The sequence below is a fragment of the Notothenia rossii genome (assembly GCF_949606895.1).
Source record: "Notothenia rossii genome assembly, chromosome: 7".
NCBI classification, from domain to species: Eukaryota; Metazoa; Chordata; class Actinopteri; order Perciformes; family Nototheniidae; genus Notothenia; species Notothenia rossii.
In genome coordinates, this window is record NC_136905.1 from 61,263,840 (window position 1) to 61,281,650 (window position 17,811).

The window sequence follows — 17,811 nt, forward strand, 5'->3', positions numbered from 1 at the left end:
AAAGTGGGTGTTTTTCTGCTGATGGTTTCGTCTTGTTTAAAGTTTGTATAAATGCTACCAAATATTGTCATATTAGAGGTCAAACCCTCAGTGCACACATGCTTTAGCAGAGCGATTTCAAAGCTGATGGCACAAACGGTCCTAATTGAGCACAATAATCTTCAAATATCACACTGTGAGAATATAGAGTGCTGCAGGGATCACATACAGAAAGCCAATTCTTCCATTATAGTTTGAATTATAGCAGAAAATAAGCTTTGTGGCCAACACATGTTTATCTACACGTCTTGTTGAACAAGATACTCTCAGTCTCCACATATTTACAACGCTTTATCATTTTTTAAGCAGAAGTAAGAGCCTAATGTTAGGCTATAAATGAACGACATCACAGTTGAAATGCTGAGCTCGGCTAAGATGAAGACGGACTTGTGTTCACTCCAATGACGTTTTGGTTTCTTTTTTAGTAAACCTAGAAGCTTCTGACATTCAACAGTGTGGTGTTTACTGACATATTTTATGTTGTAGAACAAAAAACAACAATCTCTTAAGCATGTGTCAACAACAAACCTAACCAAAATCCATTCAACAAATCCTAGACTTTGATTGAGCGAACCAGAAGAAAGGTTTTAGGACTCATACCTGCACCACTCTACTGAGAGGCTAATATATGGTATGCTGCTTTCACACTCTTTAGCTTTGCCTCCTTCCAACAGTATGACAAGTAGGCTTCTCTTAGAATAATATATTCATTTAGAGGAAATAATATGGACATATTTCAAGTATATTCTCTATATTTACAGCAAGAGTAGGATATGTCTTCTTTCAGAAGTTACACAGGGTGCTTTAAACACAGCATTTCATTATGTCAAGGGTATTTTTCCACCTGTCACCTTGATTTCTTTAAGAAGACGTTGTTTGTCTCGCATGGTTCCATGGTGAACGTAAAACCCCCAACAAGACGAGTAACACGCCTGTACAAGTGTGAGACAGTGTATGCAGAATAGTTGTGTGAGAGTTTGTAAACAGATGTTTTACGTTGTTTGTTTGCAGTTGTTTAACGCAGCCTCCATTCACTTCAATTTAAAAACAAGTTTCTCAGTTTTCCGAATCTTCGTTCTACGTGAGTCCTACAAGAACAAGTGAGTGAGTCATTGATTAACAAAAGCTCATTTTGGGGGTGAAGTATTCCCTTTAAAGACTATTAAGTTTACTACAAGGTGATCTTAGAGCGAAGACCACAATGTTCTTGATGTTTAAATAAGCATGTGTAAATAAAAGAAGGTACTCGGAGTAGAACCTCTACTTCTTTGCGTAGAAAGAAGTCAGTTGAGGTGGTTTGGGCGCCTGGTACACCTAGCGAGGTGTGCCAGGCATGTCCAGCTGGGAGGAGACCGAGGGGCAGACCCAGACCAGGTGGGGGAGCACCTTGGAATCCCTCAGTCAGAGCTAGTGAGTGTGACCAGGGAAGGGAACTGCTCCCCTTGCGACCCGACCCCAGATAAGCAGTAGAAGATGGATGGATGGATGGAGGATACTCAATCAAAACACATAGATTTATTTCTAATCTGATGGTGACACTAAATGGAAAGTGTTTGTCTTCTTGGCAGCATTAATGAGCTTTTATGCTTGTCAGTCTATTACATTGTTGTTGTTGTTGTTGCTGTTGTGTTGTGTAAAGTGGACAAGTTGATGTGATGATGGTTCTATAGAAAAAGTTGTGGGGATCACTTAATAGTTCTCATTCTCTGGGGACAATGAGCACCCAGAGCAGATCGTATGGTGCCGCTGCCTTTTTGTTTTTTAAATAACCCTGACATGGACTGAAAGTTTGGCAGCAAACAAAAGGTCAGGGTAAAAAAGGCAACAATATAATAAGTCCTGGAGGCGTGCATTTGATCAAATGTTGCCTTTTTCAAACCCTTGTAACTCCATAAATAATAACATCATTTTGGCAACCTAAAGCAAAAACTGCACTCCCAGCTGACCTTTGTTCCGCTGAGGCTTTTGGGATGAATAAACACTGATATAAAAAAGTTTGTATGTGTGAAACCAAATCAAAAGGCTATACATTTAGTGTGGCATATAGACCTCGGTAGCCTTCACCTCCCCAGTTCAGTCAGAGCCAGAGCTGATGCCGCTGCTTTGATGAGTCGCCAACCAGGATTAGATTCCACTCTTAATATTACTCCCACTTTCTCAAAGTAGTAGCGTGACACAGAGGACAGGATGGCAGGGAGGAAAGGGAGACAGAGAGATGCTGTGTTTTTTTGTCTCTGTGATGCGGTTGTTTTACAGCCAGAGGAGGACATCCAGTCGGGTTATGCTCCAACTCATTTGTTCAAAAGATTTTTCTTCTTGACTTTTTCTACACAGGGTTTCACCCTTCAAGTTGGGATAATTGCTACAGTTGTGTTTGCCAGTGTTTACTTTGAGTCTGCCAGAGCACGGTTACATTCTGGTTAATTGTTGAGAACAATCCAACAGGGACTATATTAGAAAACTTCTTGAGTTAAGATATCATTCATGTTCTTAAGTTATGTTTTTTAAACTTTTCAAGGAATGTTTGCCTTTTTAAGGGCACCCTAAGATAGACACTGAAGGTGGAGTGAGTGACGGCAAGGTGCAGCCAAGTGCCGCAGCTCGGATTCCAACCTGTGACTCTGCTAACGACTCACCATAGTTAGAAATATCTTTTATATTCACAACTTTTTTACCTCAGTTAACATTTTATTGACAGTTTTATATTCTCAATCACTAGTTTTAAAAGCGTTTTAAATACAGCATGATGTTCATTTAGTAAAAAGAGAAATGCTGACTATAACCCCCAGAACACCATCGCCACCGTCCAGCATGGAGGTGGACACATTATGCTTTGGCGGTGTTTCTCGGCTAAGGGGACAGGACGAGGACATGTACTGTAAAATATTGGCCGATAGCCTCATTCCCTCAGCCAGGACACTGAACATGGGTCATGGAGGGGTCATCCAGCAGGACAATGACCCTGAACATACGGCCAAGGCAACACAGGAGTGGCTAAAGAAGAAGCACATTCAGGTGAGGGAGTCTCCTAGCCAGTCCCCGGACATTAATCCCATAGAGAATCTGTGGAGGGAGCTGAAGCTTCCAGATGCCAAGCATCAGCCTCAACACCTGAAGGATTTGGAGAGGATCTTCAGAGAGGAGTGGACCAACATCCTTCCTGAGATGTGCACAGACCTACTACAAGAAGCATCAGACCTCTGTGCTGTCCAACTAGGGTTTCTCCACCAAGTACTAACACATGAAGTGCATGGGGATCAAATACTTATTTCCCACAGTTAAATGCAAATACATTTTTCTATTTTATATATGTCTATTTCTGGATTTTCTTTTTGATATTCTTACTCTCACTGTTAAAATAAACTTACCATTAAAATGATAGACTGTTAATTTATTTGTAAGTGGGCAAACTTGCAAAATCTGCAAGGGATCAAATACTTATTTCCTCCACTGTAGCTTTAGCGCAGATCAGGAAGTGGTTTGGTAGTACATCTGACTTCCAGGAACCTTCAGGCAGAGTGAGCACTGCTGTCACTGAGCATTGTTCAAGCAGAAGCACTGTTACATTACATGTTACTTCTTAGACGCTTTTATCCAAAGCGACGTACATACCCAATACTGTGGGCAATCCCCACAGGAGCTATTTGGGGTGAAGTATCTTGCCCAGGGACACAACGACATGCTGACTGCAGTGGGGTTTGAACCTGTGACCCCCTGATCCCAACACCAAGGCTCTATCCACTGCGCCACACGCCTCCCTTTACATGAGCAAACAGGAGCTGTCCTCAGTAACAGCCTGCACTGCTTCACCACCAACCTTTGTAAGAGAAACCCTGAGATTCTAAGTGTGTGGATTAGACTTTAATTACTGTTAATAACAGCTGCATGTCTTGTCAGTGTTAGATTCTGCAATGGGACTTCCAGATGTTCATACACGGTGTTTCTTGTCAACACTGCTTCACCTGTAATTGACTTGAAGTGAACCCTCCACCTTTGTGCCACGTCTGCCCATTGACAACCCAACCACAGCGGTATTTCACAACAGGCAGATCAATAACTGCTGTCATTCTTCATTCCAGTATTTAGACCTTTTACTTGGTGTGGATAATTCACTTCTGCACAGAAAAGCAGAAGCAACTGTGTGCTCTGTATGAACAAAGCAAAACTGATCCTTGAGCAGTTACTCTTAATTGCAAATACCACACATCATGAATGCCTGTAAACAGAGTGAATGTGCCAATGAAGCAGGAGGAAATCTGCCTCTGTTTGCTAACATACTATACTACAATGTCTCAAATATGCAAAGACAGTCCAACAAACTGTGTGTGTGTGTGTGTGTGTGTGTGTGTGTGTGTGTGTGTGTGTGTGTGTGTGTGTGTGTGTGTGTGTGTGTGTGTGTGTGTGTGTGTGTGTGTGTGTGTGTGTGTGTGTGTGTGTGTGTGTGTGTGTGTGTGTGTGTGTGTGTGTGTGTGTGTGTTTATTCCCCATTAATCACCTTTACTATAATACCTCTGTAAACAATAGCCAAACTGCGCTGGCTTTCTGTTAGTTGTATTTTATTCACTAATTGATTCAGTTGGCCCTCCTGTCTCCATGGTCTCCATGTTGGTGTTCCACCAGGCCAGAGCTATAAGGTGTTTCATTGGGAGAATACACCATAACCCATCTCCACTGAGACCTTGCTGTTTCAGTTTATTTGCCCAAATTAAATTCTTGTTTCAGACTCGGTCACTTTTCCACCCACAGGAAATCACGAATCAATACTTCAGTCCTGCCTCCAGCAGTGAGAGCACACTCTCCAGAGGAATCTGCACTCAAGTCAGAACTCTCTCTCTCATCCTCTCGGGGTGAAAACACTGTGTGCAATGATGGCCTGCAACTAACGATCATTTTCTTTATCAATTCATCTGCTGGTTCTTTTCTCGATTTAATCGCTTTGTCTACGAAATATGAGAAATAGTGAAAAATGTCCAACCCAGTTTCTCAAAGTTGAAGTCTTTAAATGTATCATTTCGTCAGTCCAAACCCCAAAGTTGTTTTGATTTAAAAAGGACATAATGTTAATTAAGGGTTCATATGTGTATGTGGTGTCTCTGCTGTGAAATGTTTACATCTTTAATGCTCAAAAAGCTCTTTTTTTTTCTCATACTGCCTGTGCTGCACCACCTCTTTTCACCCTCTGTCTGACACCAGAGCCCAGTCTGCTCTGATTGGTTAGCTGGATGGCCTTGTTGTGATTGGTCAATCTATTATGTGTCAGAAATGTCCCGCCTCTTAGCAATCCACGTCCCAATCCCTATCCATTAGTTTCCAAATGGGCATCATAGAAAAACATTTACAGAAAAACGGTTGAGCAGCAATATGAGTTACACTATTTAAAGCGCAGATGAGCAGTGTTATCTCTAAGCTGATAGTTAAGTGACCTGTGAGTAATATTTTATCGCTCAGACCAAATCATTGCAGCTGATCATCCTCAATTTGTTTCCATTTTTGAGAGTCAAATGATTGCTTAAACCATTTACCAAAGTTTCTGGTTCAGTGAATTAACGCATATGGGAACATTCCATGGGAGAGGTGTATAGATAATGGACTATGCATTAGCAGGGTTTCCTTTGGAGTACAGTGTTTACTGACTGTGGCTGTTGAGGAGGAAATATGTTTCACCTGCATATAGTTGGATTTACTTTTGCATGCCTGCACTAACTACCTGCAGAGCACTCTGCGTTGCTGTGCTGCTGCTGAATGTGAGGACTTTACTGCCGGGCTCAAAGCAACTTGCATGGCATTTGTCACAAGACTGTGTCCTGGACTATATGCTGTTAATTATGAAGTGCCATTTACTGCTCAGTGACAGCTGAAATCCCAAAGTATTTGACTCTTTATTAGTGTTTTTACTGTATTGTTATTGGTTGTTCACAAAGATGGAGATGTAGACTACATGTAGTGTACATTGGCCAACAGTTGCAAAAGTGCTACAATGGCCTAAAACATTTGCATATGCTTTGTCAAGTTGGTCAATGTTTTCTAAACGCTGCACATGTGTTGTCAAGTTGGTGAAGATGTCTCTTAATTTGTGTTTTGGCCCATTTTGTGTTTTTTTATTTGCATCTTTTTTGAAACTGCAGCGTATTTCTACTGATGGAAATGTTGGGCTGTTGTAGCTCTTTTGCACCTGTCGGTCAACGTAGTACCGTCCCTACTCTAATATATAACCAGTTAAATGTTAAAAAGCGCTTGGGAACTAAGGAATAGTCTTACACAATTATTTATCAAATAGAAAAAAAAGACAATAAATCGAAACAAGTGTAAATATTGCAGAAATAAAACTGGGAATCAAACTTTAAAATAGACAGCAAATGGCAAGAACAGGGCTGTGCCAAGAACAATAGAATTAGAAAATTATTTGAAAACAACAAAGGAAGGCATAAACCATAATCTAATTCTGCATAATGATATTCTCATATGCACAATAGCTGCCGTGTGATTTCTTTGGTAAGTAAATCTTAATACCCAGGCCCTTCTAACGGCACAACATACTATGCTTTATACATAAAAAACAATAATGAAAATAAATTGCTTTCGTAAAAACCTGTACATTTGAAAATGTATCATATAATGTGAAATTAGATAAGAATAAAACAAATAAAGGCTTAAAACCCATAACTTAGTTGGCTTTTCTAGTGGGTTAAGGCACAATGAGAACTATGAAGATAACGTATTCCATAAATAAACATTAAACATTAAACCCCTCTGCCATATTAGATGAAGTGCTTTTTCAAATTCAATTGGTTTCTATTTGACTCTTACAGTATGTGATAAGCTGCTTTTTTTTCTGTGACCAGTCTTTATTACACTCTGTTTACTTCCTCCTATTTCAATTTACAATAAAGACCATTAGTTTGGCTCTGCAGCATTTAGTCAGAGTTAATCCCAATTAGGTAGTCTTACCTACTTATGAATAATACCTTGAGAAAAACCTACATTGTGATATTCTATTCAACATTTGTTTTGAGTTTGCAATATCTCTGCATGATCAGTTGAAGAAATGTGAACAGCAAATGCAACAAAGTAACAGATCGTTGCACTTCCTTTTACAAGTAACCTGCATTATCGTTCTACTTCATTCAACTGTGAAGAAGTTTGCCTCTGTAACTAAGCTAGTCTGAGTGGTTCGTGTTTGTGTTGCAGAGCTTTGCAGAGAACACCATGAACGAGCTGCTGGGCTGGTACGGCTACGACAAGGTGGAGCTGCGAGACTCTGACAATCTGGAGATGGGAGAGACGCCACAGCACATCTCTGTCCTCAAAGGTATGGAAAGATCATGAAAGACATTGAAATAAGTGCTTGTTAATGGGTCGTGAAAATCTGTTACGTAATGAGAATATGAAACGTCTTTGTTATTTTGTTAAAGGTCCTTACAAATGTAATTATGACAGCTTTTTACTTTGTGAAATGCATAGTAAGAAGGACTGTAAAGGTCACATTTAAGGTTACAACACTTAATATGTATCCTCATTGCACTGAAGTGGGCAGGGCTCAGTTGGAAAATGATGATGTCATCTTTTCTATAAACCAATGAAAATGCAAACACAACATTGACATACTGTCATCTCATAAAGTTGATATGGTGCACTTGTTAGCAGTCAGTTAACTGTTGCTACTCTCCCAGGAGACACAGAGCGACATTAGCACTCAGTTGTCCACCTGACAAATCTAAGCCAACAGATAACTTTATTTTGAGCTCCAATCAGTGACATACACTCAAACAGTCCCACCACTTTCTTTGCCTTTTCACTTCCATGCTATACGAGGTAAACATCCACACTGGGACTACTGGAAGCAGTTGTGGTCAAACTTAGTAATGTTATTAATTTCAACGTGTTAAGGTTGACAGAATAATCTTGAGCGTTAATGCGTTAACAGCCCTAATCAACCCAAGTTTAAGGAAACGTCTGTATTTGACCTTCTTGTCCAAATGAGTGACACTGTCAATTAACGAGTTAGTCTTTAACCTTCATTGTTGCTTTTTTTCCCCACAATGTTTCTGTAGGGCTTTCAAAATACATTTTTTCTAACATGCTTTATCACTTGTGCCTCAACTATGTGTACCAAAATGACCCTTTATGTCAAATAAAGCCATACTAGGCTTTTACATTATTCCACAATTTACGGATTATTGCACAGCATCTCATCAGTTGTTCAGTGATGCTATGTTATTTTGCTCAATTTCCCCCTGTCTAGAAAACTTGTTGCCAAAAATCCCAGCCTCAACAGAGAGCGGTGAAGGCTCTCCGGATGGAGCCAACAGCTCCCACTGTCTGCCAGGCTCCAGGAACGGAGTCACAGAGCCCTCCACCACCCCCTCCACCTCCATGCCCGGCACCAAGGAACATGGCAACATGCCCATCATTGTCCCCATGATCCCCCCGCCACTGATCAAGCCCCCCTCAGGTAAGGAGTACTGACACTTGGAAAGATATTGAGGTTGAGAAGTAGTACATATAACTCCTTGTCAACTAAAAACAACCTTGGTCGACAAGGGTAAACGAGCTCCACCGGCCATAAACACTTCCATTAGAATTAACGCGCTTCACTTTTAAAATGTATGCAAATATAAAAACATACATCTGCCAAAACAAATGACAAATGAAGAAACATATTTACCAACTTCACAACAACACTGCCAACACAAAATGCTGCAAATAAAAAAATTGCTGCAAAAAGCTCAAAACTGTAACGGGACACAGTTGGGACGCTTGTTGATATTTTGGAATTATAAAGTGTCTGTTGGCAGAGTAAGTCTATTTCATAGTTGTAAGTGTTTTGTCAGAATATTAGAAATTGACAAGTTTAGCTACGTTAGCTTGCTAGCTTACAGCAGATCTGCAATAATATCAGAAGGAATTATGCAATCACATTGTTAAAATAAACCTTTACAATTTAGGTGTGCTTCCAGTCATGGGCGTAATTTCCACTGGGGACAGGGGGTACATGTCCCCCCCACTTTTCAAAATCCCGTTCGTGTTCCCCCCACTTTTCAAATGTGTTTTTTTCTTCTTTTTTTTACGCAAGTGGTCATCGTCACGGAGGAGCGTCTGTGTGTGTGTGGCAGTAACGCAGTTTGTTTGTGAGAGAGAGACAGAGAGAGAGACAGAGAGAGTTACGGGGGTTGTTGTTAGCATCTGGTGCTAGCTCGGAGCTAACGGAGATTAGAAGCTGTTTCAACAATAAGGAGAGGGAGAGTCCTCTCCTGTCGGACTGAGAGGCTGAGATAACATCAGCTCAGGGAGGTAAAGGACTTGCTGAGTGATTATATTGTAAACTTTAGTCTAAGTTATCTCAGTGGGTCTCAAACGGTTTGTTCTAAACAAATACTTCCATCTATTTAATATAGTTGTTCAAAATAAGTAAAAAAATAATTCCAATGTCAGTAAAAAATTAAAAACACAGTTTGAAAGGGAAGTGATTAGAAAAATATGCATAAATAAAAAGAAAGAATGCAGACTAGGTAAGATAAAGATAGGAGAGAGGAGTATATCAATGATGTGTTATTGGTTGTGAGCATATTCTAATGGTTTTTGGAGTATTGAAATATATACAGTTCTGTTTCATATGAGTGTTGAGAGCTGTATCCATAAATCTCTTAAATTGTGCACTAGATTGATGCCTTTAACTTCAATTTAAAGAAAAAAATCTTACCGGGGGTGCATACCCCCGGGCCCCCTATAGGATGTGAGGTAGTAACAAATAAAACAGGTTCATGAATAGATAAGTTTGCACACTCATGATATACTCTACACATTGTTCTTGGATTAGTTAACATCATAGTCCCTAATATATATTTCTAGAAAGGCAGGAAATGGAATTAAATCAAGAACAATGTTTCCTTGCAGAGGACCCCCTGTTTTGTTTACCCCCACTTCTCAAACCAAAGTTACACCCTTGCTTCCAGTGATTGTCTGGCAACTTTATAATCCCCGAAAGTATTTTGTCACTTTTTTATTGTCCCTGTTGCCATTCGGTTTTAAGCTTCTTGCATCGTTTTTTTATTTGCAGCGTTTTGTGTTTGCATATTTTCGTTTATGCAGCACTTAGTAAACGCTGCGCATGTTGGTGAATGTTTTCTAAATGCTGTGTTGTAAAGTTGGTGCATGGGTTTTGGAAAATGTGTGTTTTTTTATACGCATCCTTTTTCGGATGTCTGTATTGTAGTGGTCAGAGGGGATGACATGCGGCATATCCCGAGCCGGATTCGTACCTTGGTCTGCCACTCAGGGACCAAACCCCTGTATATGGGTGCTATTGCATCGTTTGTAAAAGTGCAGCGCCTGTCTCCTAATGGAAGTGTTTTGGGCTGTTGAAGCGCGTTTGTACCTGTCGCCCAACATGAAAAAAACATAAAAAATGCTTTGAAATTGCTATATTTAACACTTCTAAAAAGATCAAGGTTTAATTTCAGCCCAACCACAAAGCACCCACAATAATTTCTCCGGTCAGAATACAAAGAACTGGCAAATATCTCACCCACAGCTGTTTTCCACTTGCTGATTCTTCAGCACTTAGCAGAAAGCTGAATGTTTATGCATCAACTTGCTGTCTGCGCGACGTCTTGAGAGCCTCCAAACCAGGCAGGGACTGGTGACTAATGAGCTAGCTACCTGCTGTACACCTTGTTTTCCTCCACCTGCCCAAGTGTCAATATAACCCCGTCAACTCTCTGAGGAAACGTCCTCGTTCCTGGGCCAGACAGAGGGCTTCATTATCCCCTGCGTCTGCTGCGGCACAGGAGGCTGCTACGCCCCGGCGGAGGGAGCGACCGCCTTGGCATCGCCCAAGAGGAGTCCCCGCTGGCCCTGCCCAGGCGGGGAAGCAGATGGTGCGGTCCCACTTAAAGCCCAGCACCAACTCGCCACCCGGCCACCGCCCCCTTCAACTCACCCCCCCTCTCCACCCTCAGACATATGCTGAATTATTCATGTGCCCCGCATCCGACAAAGGACCTTTTGAGGTGCAGGTACGCAGTTGATGGTGGCATTTAGCACGGAGGCTGCATAATTACTGCCGGCTTTCCCCCCGCTCATGCAGATGTGAGTGTTTTTGAGCTTGTTACGAGATGCCAGGTCGTGGGAAGACGAAAAACAACTCCACCTCAAGATGTCGCTTTGCATGAAAATGTTGAGATAATATGGAGGATGTTGTGATTTGATGTTGGCCTTCGATCCTGTTCATCATGCCGTGGTACCGACATATTTTGAGAAATTTAGAAACCCCGATCCACCCACCCTGTCAGCCCTGGAGGTTTTTCAGGAAGCAATCCAGATACATACCAAAAGGCAGGGAGACTATAGGAAGGAGAGGAAAGACATAAAATATGCATGTTAGGTCTACGGTGCTATCTTTAGGGCCTCTGGGAGTTATTCCCCTAATTGTGAGTTAGTCTTTACTTAAAATCTGATGGCCCCGCAGATCCGTTAAGCTCAACAAGAGGTGAAAATCCTGGCCAGCGTGCGATAAGGAGGTGAGCGGGGGGGAAAGACTAATGGGCCTGCGTTTCTTCGCCCTCACACTCGCGTAGTCATAATGTGATAATTGGGAAATACTGGAGGGAATCTCGGAGGATCTCTCTTATTGCAACAGCGACGGCACTAAAAGCCCGCAGTTCATCACCGGCAGTCACAGTTTACCACAGAGGAGGCATTTCACTGTCACTGAGGCTCTGTTTAATATAATAATTAATAATTTGTTGCCCACACTGACCACACAGCAGCACTGCACTGGCCTCTAAATCAAACGGGGAACTAGGTTTCAAGCCATTACTTCAGCTTTCAATAGATTATTTTGTGTTGTTCTACCAAAAACTTTTTTTATGCACCAAATGAATTCCGTTGAAACGAGAGATGTGTTGAGGTCAACTAAAGATTTATTCAGAAATGTGTCAGGGCTAACCATAAATCTAAAGTCAGAGGAGATGTTTTTGACCTTTAAATCAAATTTAGAACGCCTTCTTTGAGGGCACACTTCCACACAGGTCATGAACTCGGGCAAACCACCAATATCTGAGAAATAAATGTACTGACTTGCATACTGTTTATAAACTGAATAACAAATATTTTATTCTTTTTATTGATAATATATTGCAGTCTACTTTAACTGCCAGGGCTCTGCTGTAAAAATCCCCATACAAATACACACCCACTAATACCACACACTACTATTAAAAAAATATTTTCAGTATACTTGTATACACAGCCCCCCTCGTTTTTTTCGTTTTCTCTACTCTCGAAGTGCCCTCATCGTTGATAATTAATAAATCACACCCACTCAGAACACACATCGCAGACTAGACCTGCTGATCTTTAGCGTCACCCAAGTTCTTCATTGTGTCCACTTCAACTTTATTGCCGCCATAGAAGAGCCACAAAAAGGCATCTTCCAAATTCCCCAGCTCATGAATCCCACAGTATTTTTGTGGCTTAAGCAGATTAAACAAGCCCTGCCGTCCTTGTGTTTAATACATTCAGTTGTTGCATACCTGTGGACATTATCTGCAATGGACTTGCACTTAAAGCAAAAAGGAATGCTTAACATAAGGCCATATTCAAGAGATTCAAGGCTTTATTGTCACGTGCACATTAGCTACAGTATAGATATGGCAATGAAAAACTTAAGTCACAGGCTCCTACAACAGTGCAACATGAATACATATATATATATATATATATATATATATATAGGACATAATAAAACCGATAAAAAAGTGCAAGAGAATGTTTGGAGTAAATACAAATAAAATATCTATCCTCACTTTTACCATTGTTTGTTTGTTTCTAGATGAAGATGCATCCAACATGCAGATCCTGTGCGCCTGGTGCCAGAAGGTAGGCGTCAAGCGCTACTCTCTGAGCATGGGGAGTGAGCTGAAGAGTTTCTGCAGCGAGAAGTGCTTTGCTGCCTGCCGTAGAGCCTATTTCAAGAGAAACAAGGTACATTTCCTTCCTTTAACCAGTACTTGAACACTCACAACTTCTCTTATAGGCTTTGCAGATAGTATGTCACAAATCTCCTGGCAAGTACATGTGGTCATCATCACTGAGTCCCGAATGGATCCAATCACTCACACGGCAAACATGAAATACCTCCACATATAATTGTAGTTAACGATGGTTGAGAAAAGCATGAATCGGACATGATGATAAAGGAATAGTTTGACAGTTTGGGAAGTACACTAACTAGCTTTACTTTCCCGACTTTAATGAAAAGATAGATACCATTGTGTGTCAAGTAGGCAGCTTAAGGCGGGAGTTATTTAGCATAGCTTAGCATCACGTCTGGTAGTAAAGCTACATTTCACAACACTAAGCAAACAGTAATGTAAAGCATTCTTTACAGATGCACTGCACCCCGATTGAGCTAAACGTTTTATACACAGTTTATACACAAATTAAGTTGAAGTCAGTGTGAAGTTGGTTAGCTAAAATAATTTGGGTCTGAAATATGACGGGTTGTTGTAGGTTACTCATGGTCGTACTGAACACAATAACATAACACATGCATTCTACCAGCCAGTAACACTCTTTATTTGACTTTGCAAACTTGGTGTCAGAACTACTTTGTTATAACTTCTATATTAATTGTAATCTTTTTGTGAGGGAGAGGAACAATTGTACGTATTATTTTCAAATGAAGAGCAACAGACAAGTGCTTCCCCCCTCTAATGAAAATGTACGCCTGACGGTTAGCTAACGCGATGCTATGGTTGTACTAGCTGAGATGCTAACAGTATTTACAAACACAAAACTGCACATTTATTTTAAATATAAAACATTTAAATAAAATGTCTATTACTATACTACTATAGTATGGTTAACACAAGCGGGAAAAAAAGTGTGAATTTTGAAGCTTTTACGTGTAAAAAAAAAAGCCTTGTTAACAAGAGAGACTGCCATACATTACGTCGAACAGAAGCGACATGTGACTGCAATGTATTTTGTTTATAGTCAAATTATAACTTTCTACTTTAGATAAATGCATTTACCCATTCAAAAATCATATATATGATTATGAAATCTGAACAAAAAATATACAGTAAAGTGTCATAAAACTTGGTTTGACACATAGCTCATTTTCTGCAATACTCACAAATCTGATGGAAAATCCCATTGGCCTCTAGTTAGGAGAACCAGGGCGATGCTAACTTCAGGTTGGCCTACAAAAATGTGTGGGCACTTTATTAGAGCAAGAGAAAATTGCCTCCTTAATTCCGAGGCAACACTTCAAAAGGTCATTTTAACTTAAAAACCCTGTCATTACTATTTCAGATTTGGCTTGAATACAAAATGCATGATACATAATAAATACCAAGAAACCACTGAGAATGAACCACGGATTTTACAACAAAAACACTTTCGGGCCGATGACTGCTAAATGGCTTGGTGTGCCATGGTGTGTAACAAGCAAAAGGGAACATTTAAAGCTGTTATTGTGTTCTCATTTTCCCGCCCAATGACTGTAGTTAAACAATCTCCTTTCTTTCTTGTACCAAAGCTGGGATATATAAGGAATTACGCTGTGAGTATGACGTGTTTTACTCTCCTGCTTGTCTGTCCTCAAGTCAGTTATTCATCTAAACATAATCACTTTTTAAGCACTGCACTGGAGCAGGAATAAGTAGGGGTGCACTTAGAGTTTATTTGTTCATTTCAGTTAGTAAAATCCTATTTTTTTTTCTTTTTTGACACTTTTCCCCAAAGCATGAGATTCAAGCTGAGCCTTGCGTCTACTGTATTGTCGCTCATACTATGTGTTTTCCATTTTCTACCTTAACATGTTAGCCCATTTACTTTGATAGAAAAGTCTGTAGTTTTCATTGCACTAAATGTTGAAGTGATGACAAATGATCTGTCTTGTCGTGGTGATGACAAGAAGAGTCTGACATGTGGAAACCTCACGGGAGAACGTGTGACAGTTGCAGGAGCTATTAGAGCTTCATATCGGATCAAAACGCTGCTTTTGAATTACACTTTTTCTTTCTGAGCTTCAGAGAAGGTCTGAAAAAAAAGTCTATGCTACTTGACACGCAACAAAGTTGACAAGGCAGCTCCATATCAATCTGAGATCTACCTATATCACGGAGGTTGTTAAAAGGAGATTTAGATTTTTTAAAGTGGGTTTATATGAGGTGCTTACCCATACTAAGTGTATTATCTACAGTCAGTAATGGTCAGCAGGCCCAAATGTTGTAAAAACAAACATAAGTATCAGCAAGCAGCTAAGAAATAAACTGCTGTGAATTGGGGCCAACAGTAAAACGTATTAAAGACACTAGAGAGAAAGACCCATCTAAAAAAAGAAAAATACCAGTTTGCTATATCAAAAATATTTTCAGCGCCTTACCTTGCTGCCAGACAGCCATTTCCAACAGGAAACTGAAGTCATTATCTGTGCTTCCTTCAAAGCCGCAAGACTCCATTGACAAAAACACTAATTATACCTCAAAGAACATGGGAGTTGCTGGTCTACCGCTGACTCGATCAGTCAGTTTGTTTGTCCTTTTGTGTTACTTTAGTGTTTTAAAGTGAGTTAGTTCTGAGAGGTTATGCGGTGAGATAGTGCTGTCGTTTTTCCATCGGCAGTTTGTGGGTTAGATCCCGGGCGCTGCAGTCAACACGTCGATGTATCCTTGGGCATGCTACTTAACCCAAGTTGATCCTGGTGGGTGGCAAACGATGTGTGAATGTTAGCTTACTTAAATAGGTGGTAGCCCCTTACCTCTGAATGAATGGGTTGTGAATAGGTGAGAGATGACTTGTAAATGTAAAGTGCTCTGATAATCACCTTTGGTAAATAACCGTTCCTCACTTCATCTTGGAATCACAGACAGTTCAGCTGTCTCACTGTATGGACACAACTAAATATTTCTTTTGAAAATATTTCCTAACTAAGCGTACACTTCACCTTAAAATAATATATGGAGGTGGAAATAATACATTGTGGTTCTGCCAACATCCACCACAGTACATTAGTTAGCTTACTGCTGATACTCCTGTCTGTTGGTAATAAAACTACTGAAGGGAATACACTGTCTAAGGTTTAAAGATGCAACAACGCTCTTTCAAGTGGCTCTCCCCTTAATCAGCCTCAGACAGTCCTTTCAAAGGATGTCCTCTCACTGCGGAGACAGCTCTTTGTGCAATTTATAGTTGAATAAAAGTCTGAATTTCAAAGAGACCGGTTAGATCATATCTGTAGTAGAGGAAATTGTTCCTTATGAGGTTCGATAGATAGCATGCCATCACACTATTTTTGATGGTGTTCCAGCTAAAAAGTTAGTCCAAAAATACAAAAGATATGCTGGTTCTTCGTGTTTCATTTTCATAAATTATCATATAATCAGTCATGGCACTTTAAACCCACTTTGTTCATATTGTATGGAAGCCCATTTCTGCCATAGAAAACATACATATTTTATAATGCTAAAAGTAAATTATTAAATTAATTTTCATAATTATTGAAAATAATCTCAAAATTGTGGAAACAGGCTTTGATCATTTTTGAGCCCTAGTTATATATGATCTGTTAACTCAAATTTCAAGGTAAGTGAGTATTTTTCATTTTTCAGTTATTCCAGTGTCAGATTAAGAGATTAAATTGCGGTTTTAAACATTAGGCTGGAAATGGACCTTATTGATTTGAACCTTTTGCCCTAAAAATTGAGACATTAATGCAGTCTTATTTAATGGTATTGATAAATGTGTCCTGTGACAGCTTTACGTTTTTAGAGGTGGTTCTAGACCAATTTTGCTGGTCACATTTTACTTCAGTATGAAGTCAAAAAATGAGTAAGTTACCATTGTATTAAATTACATTATCAAAAAATAACCCCCCTGCTTGCCCACCCCTAGAACAGCCTATGAGTTTCATTCATGGACCATTACTTGATCTACACATCAGCAGTACAGAAAAGGGCAACTACAGTTAACACAATCAATGTTTTAGCACAGATTCAGAGGACATCACCCACACATAAAGGAGTCATTTCATTAACACGCATTCCTGTTAGAAGCCAGTCTGCCATGTTGGATGTTTCCTTCACCCGTCATCAGCAGAATGCTCAAACATTACAAACACAGGAAAGGCCTGCGCTGCCACAGAGGCTCAGATTCTATATTTTGTCTGGCTCGGGCACATTCATGCGGGCCATTTGTGTAAGTGATACCCACATGTTTCTTTTCTCATGCACCCACAAGGTTGGCCACAACAACACGGCCTGCAGGCTTTCTGTCTTTTTTTCCAACTGTAAAAAAAAAATATTGTCATGGCTGAAGAGAAGTATCTCATGTCTGTGTGTGCTGTGGAGAAGAGACGTGGGGGAAGAGGTGGAGGGGGGCGGCTCTGGCATTAAGTTGCATGAAATATCTTCAGCTGCCTCATCCATGAAAGCCAATCCCCTCCTAGGGTGACTCTGGTTGCTACTTTCTCACATCCCTGCTGCATAACTCTTTATTATAGCGAGTGTGTTTGTGTGTGGCGAAAGATGATTGATAGTTTAACGAGGATAATCACTTATGTGCGTGTTTACTGTAAGCCTTAAGCTCTTGGATTAGTTTGTATGGAAGGTGCTGCTTCCACGCTGCTCATACTACATAATTATTCCGTCTGTCACAGCGCTCTGCCTGCTCACTTTTATTTACTTATTGACTGTGTACTATCGATACCGACACATCACTCTTTTGCAAGTTTTTGCAATGCGATTCAACTTATTTTGCAGGTTT

The 17,811-nt window shown here is 40.2% G+C and overlaps 1 protein-coding gene across 2 annotated transcripts in view; it reads left to right on the forward strand.

Moving 5' to 3' along the window:
• The window catches only part of sobpa (sine oculis binding protein homolog a), a 47,110-nt gene that overhangs the window by 9,623 nt on the left and 19,676 nt on the right, over positions 1-17,811 (forward strand). The window contains exons 3-6 of one of the 2 annotated variants that reach the window (XM_079692980.1): positions 7,228-7,348; positions 8,282-8,491; positions 12,872-13,023; positions 14,585-14,608. In XM_079692980.1, coding sequence (XP_079549106.1) covers positions 7,228-7,348; positions 8,282-8,491; positions 12,872-13,023; positions 14,585-14,608 — 507 coding nt within the window. The remainder of the gene's footprint in view (positions 1-7,227; positions 7,349-8,281; positions 8,492-12,871; positions 13,024-14,584; positions 14,609-17,811) is intronic. The other variant, XM_079692981.1, reaches the window with a different exon arrangement.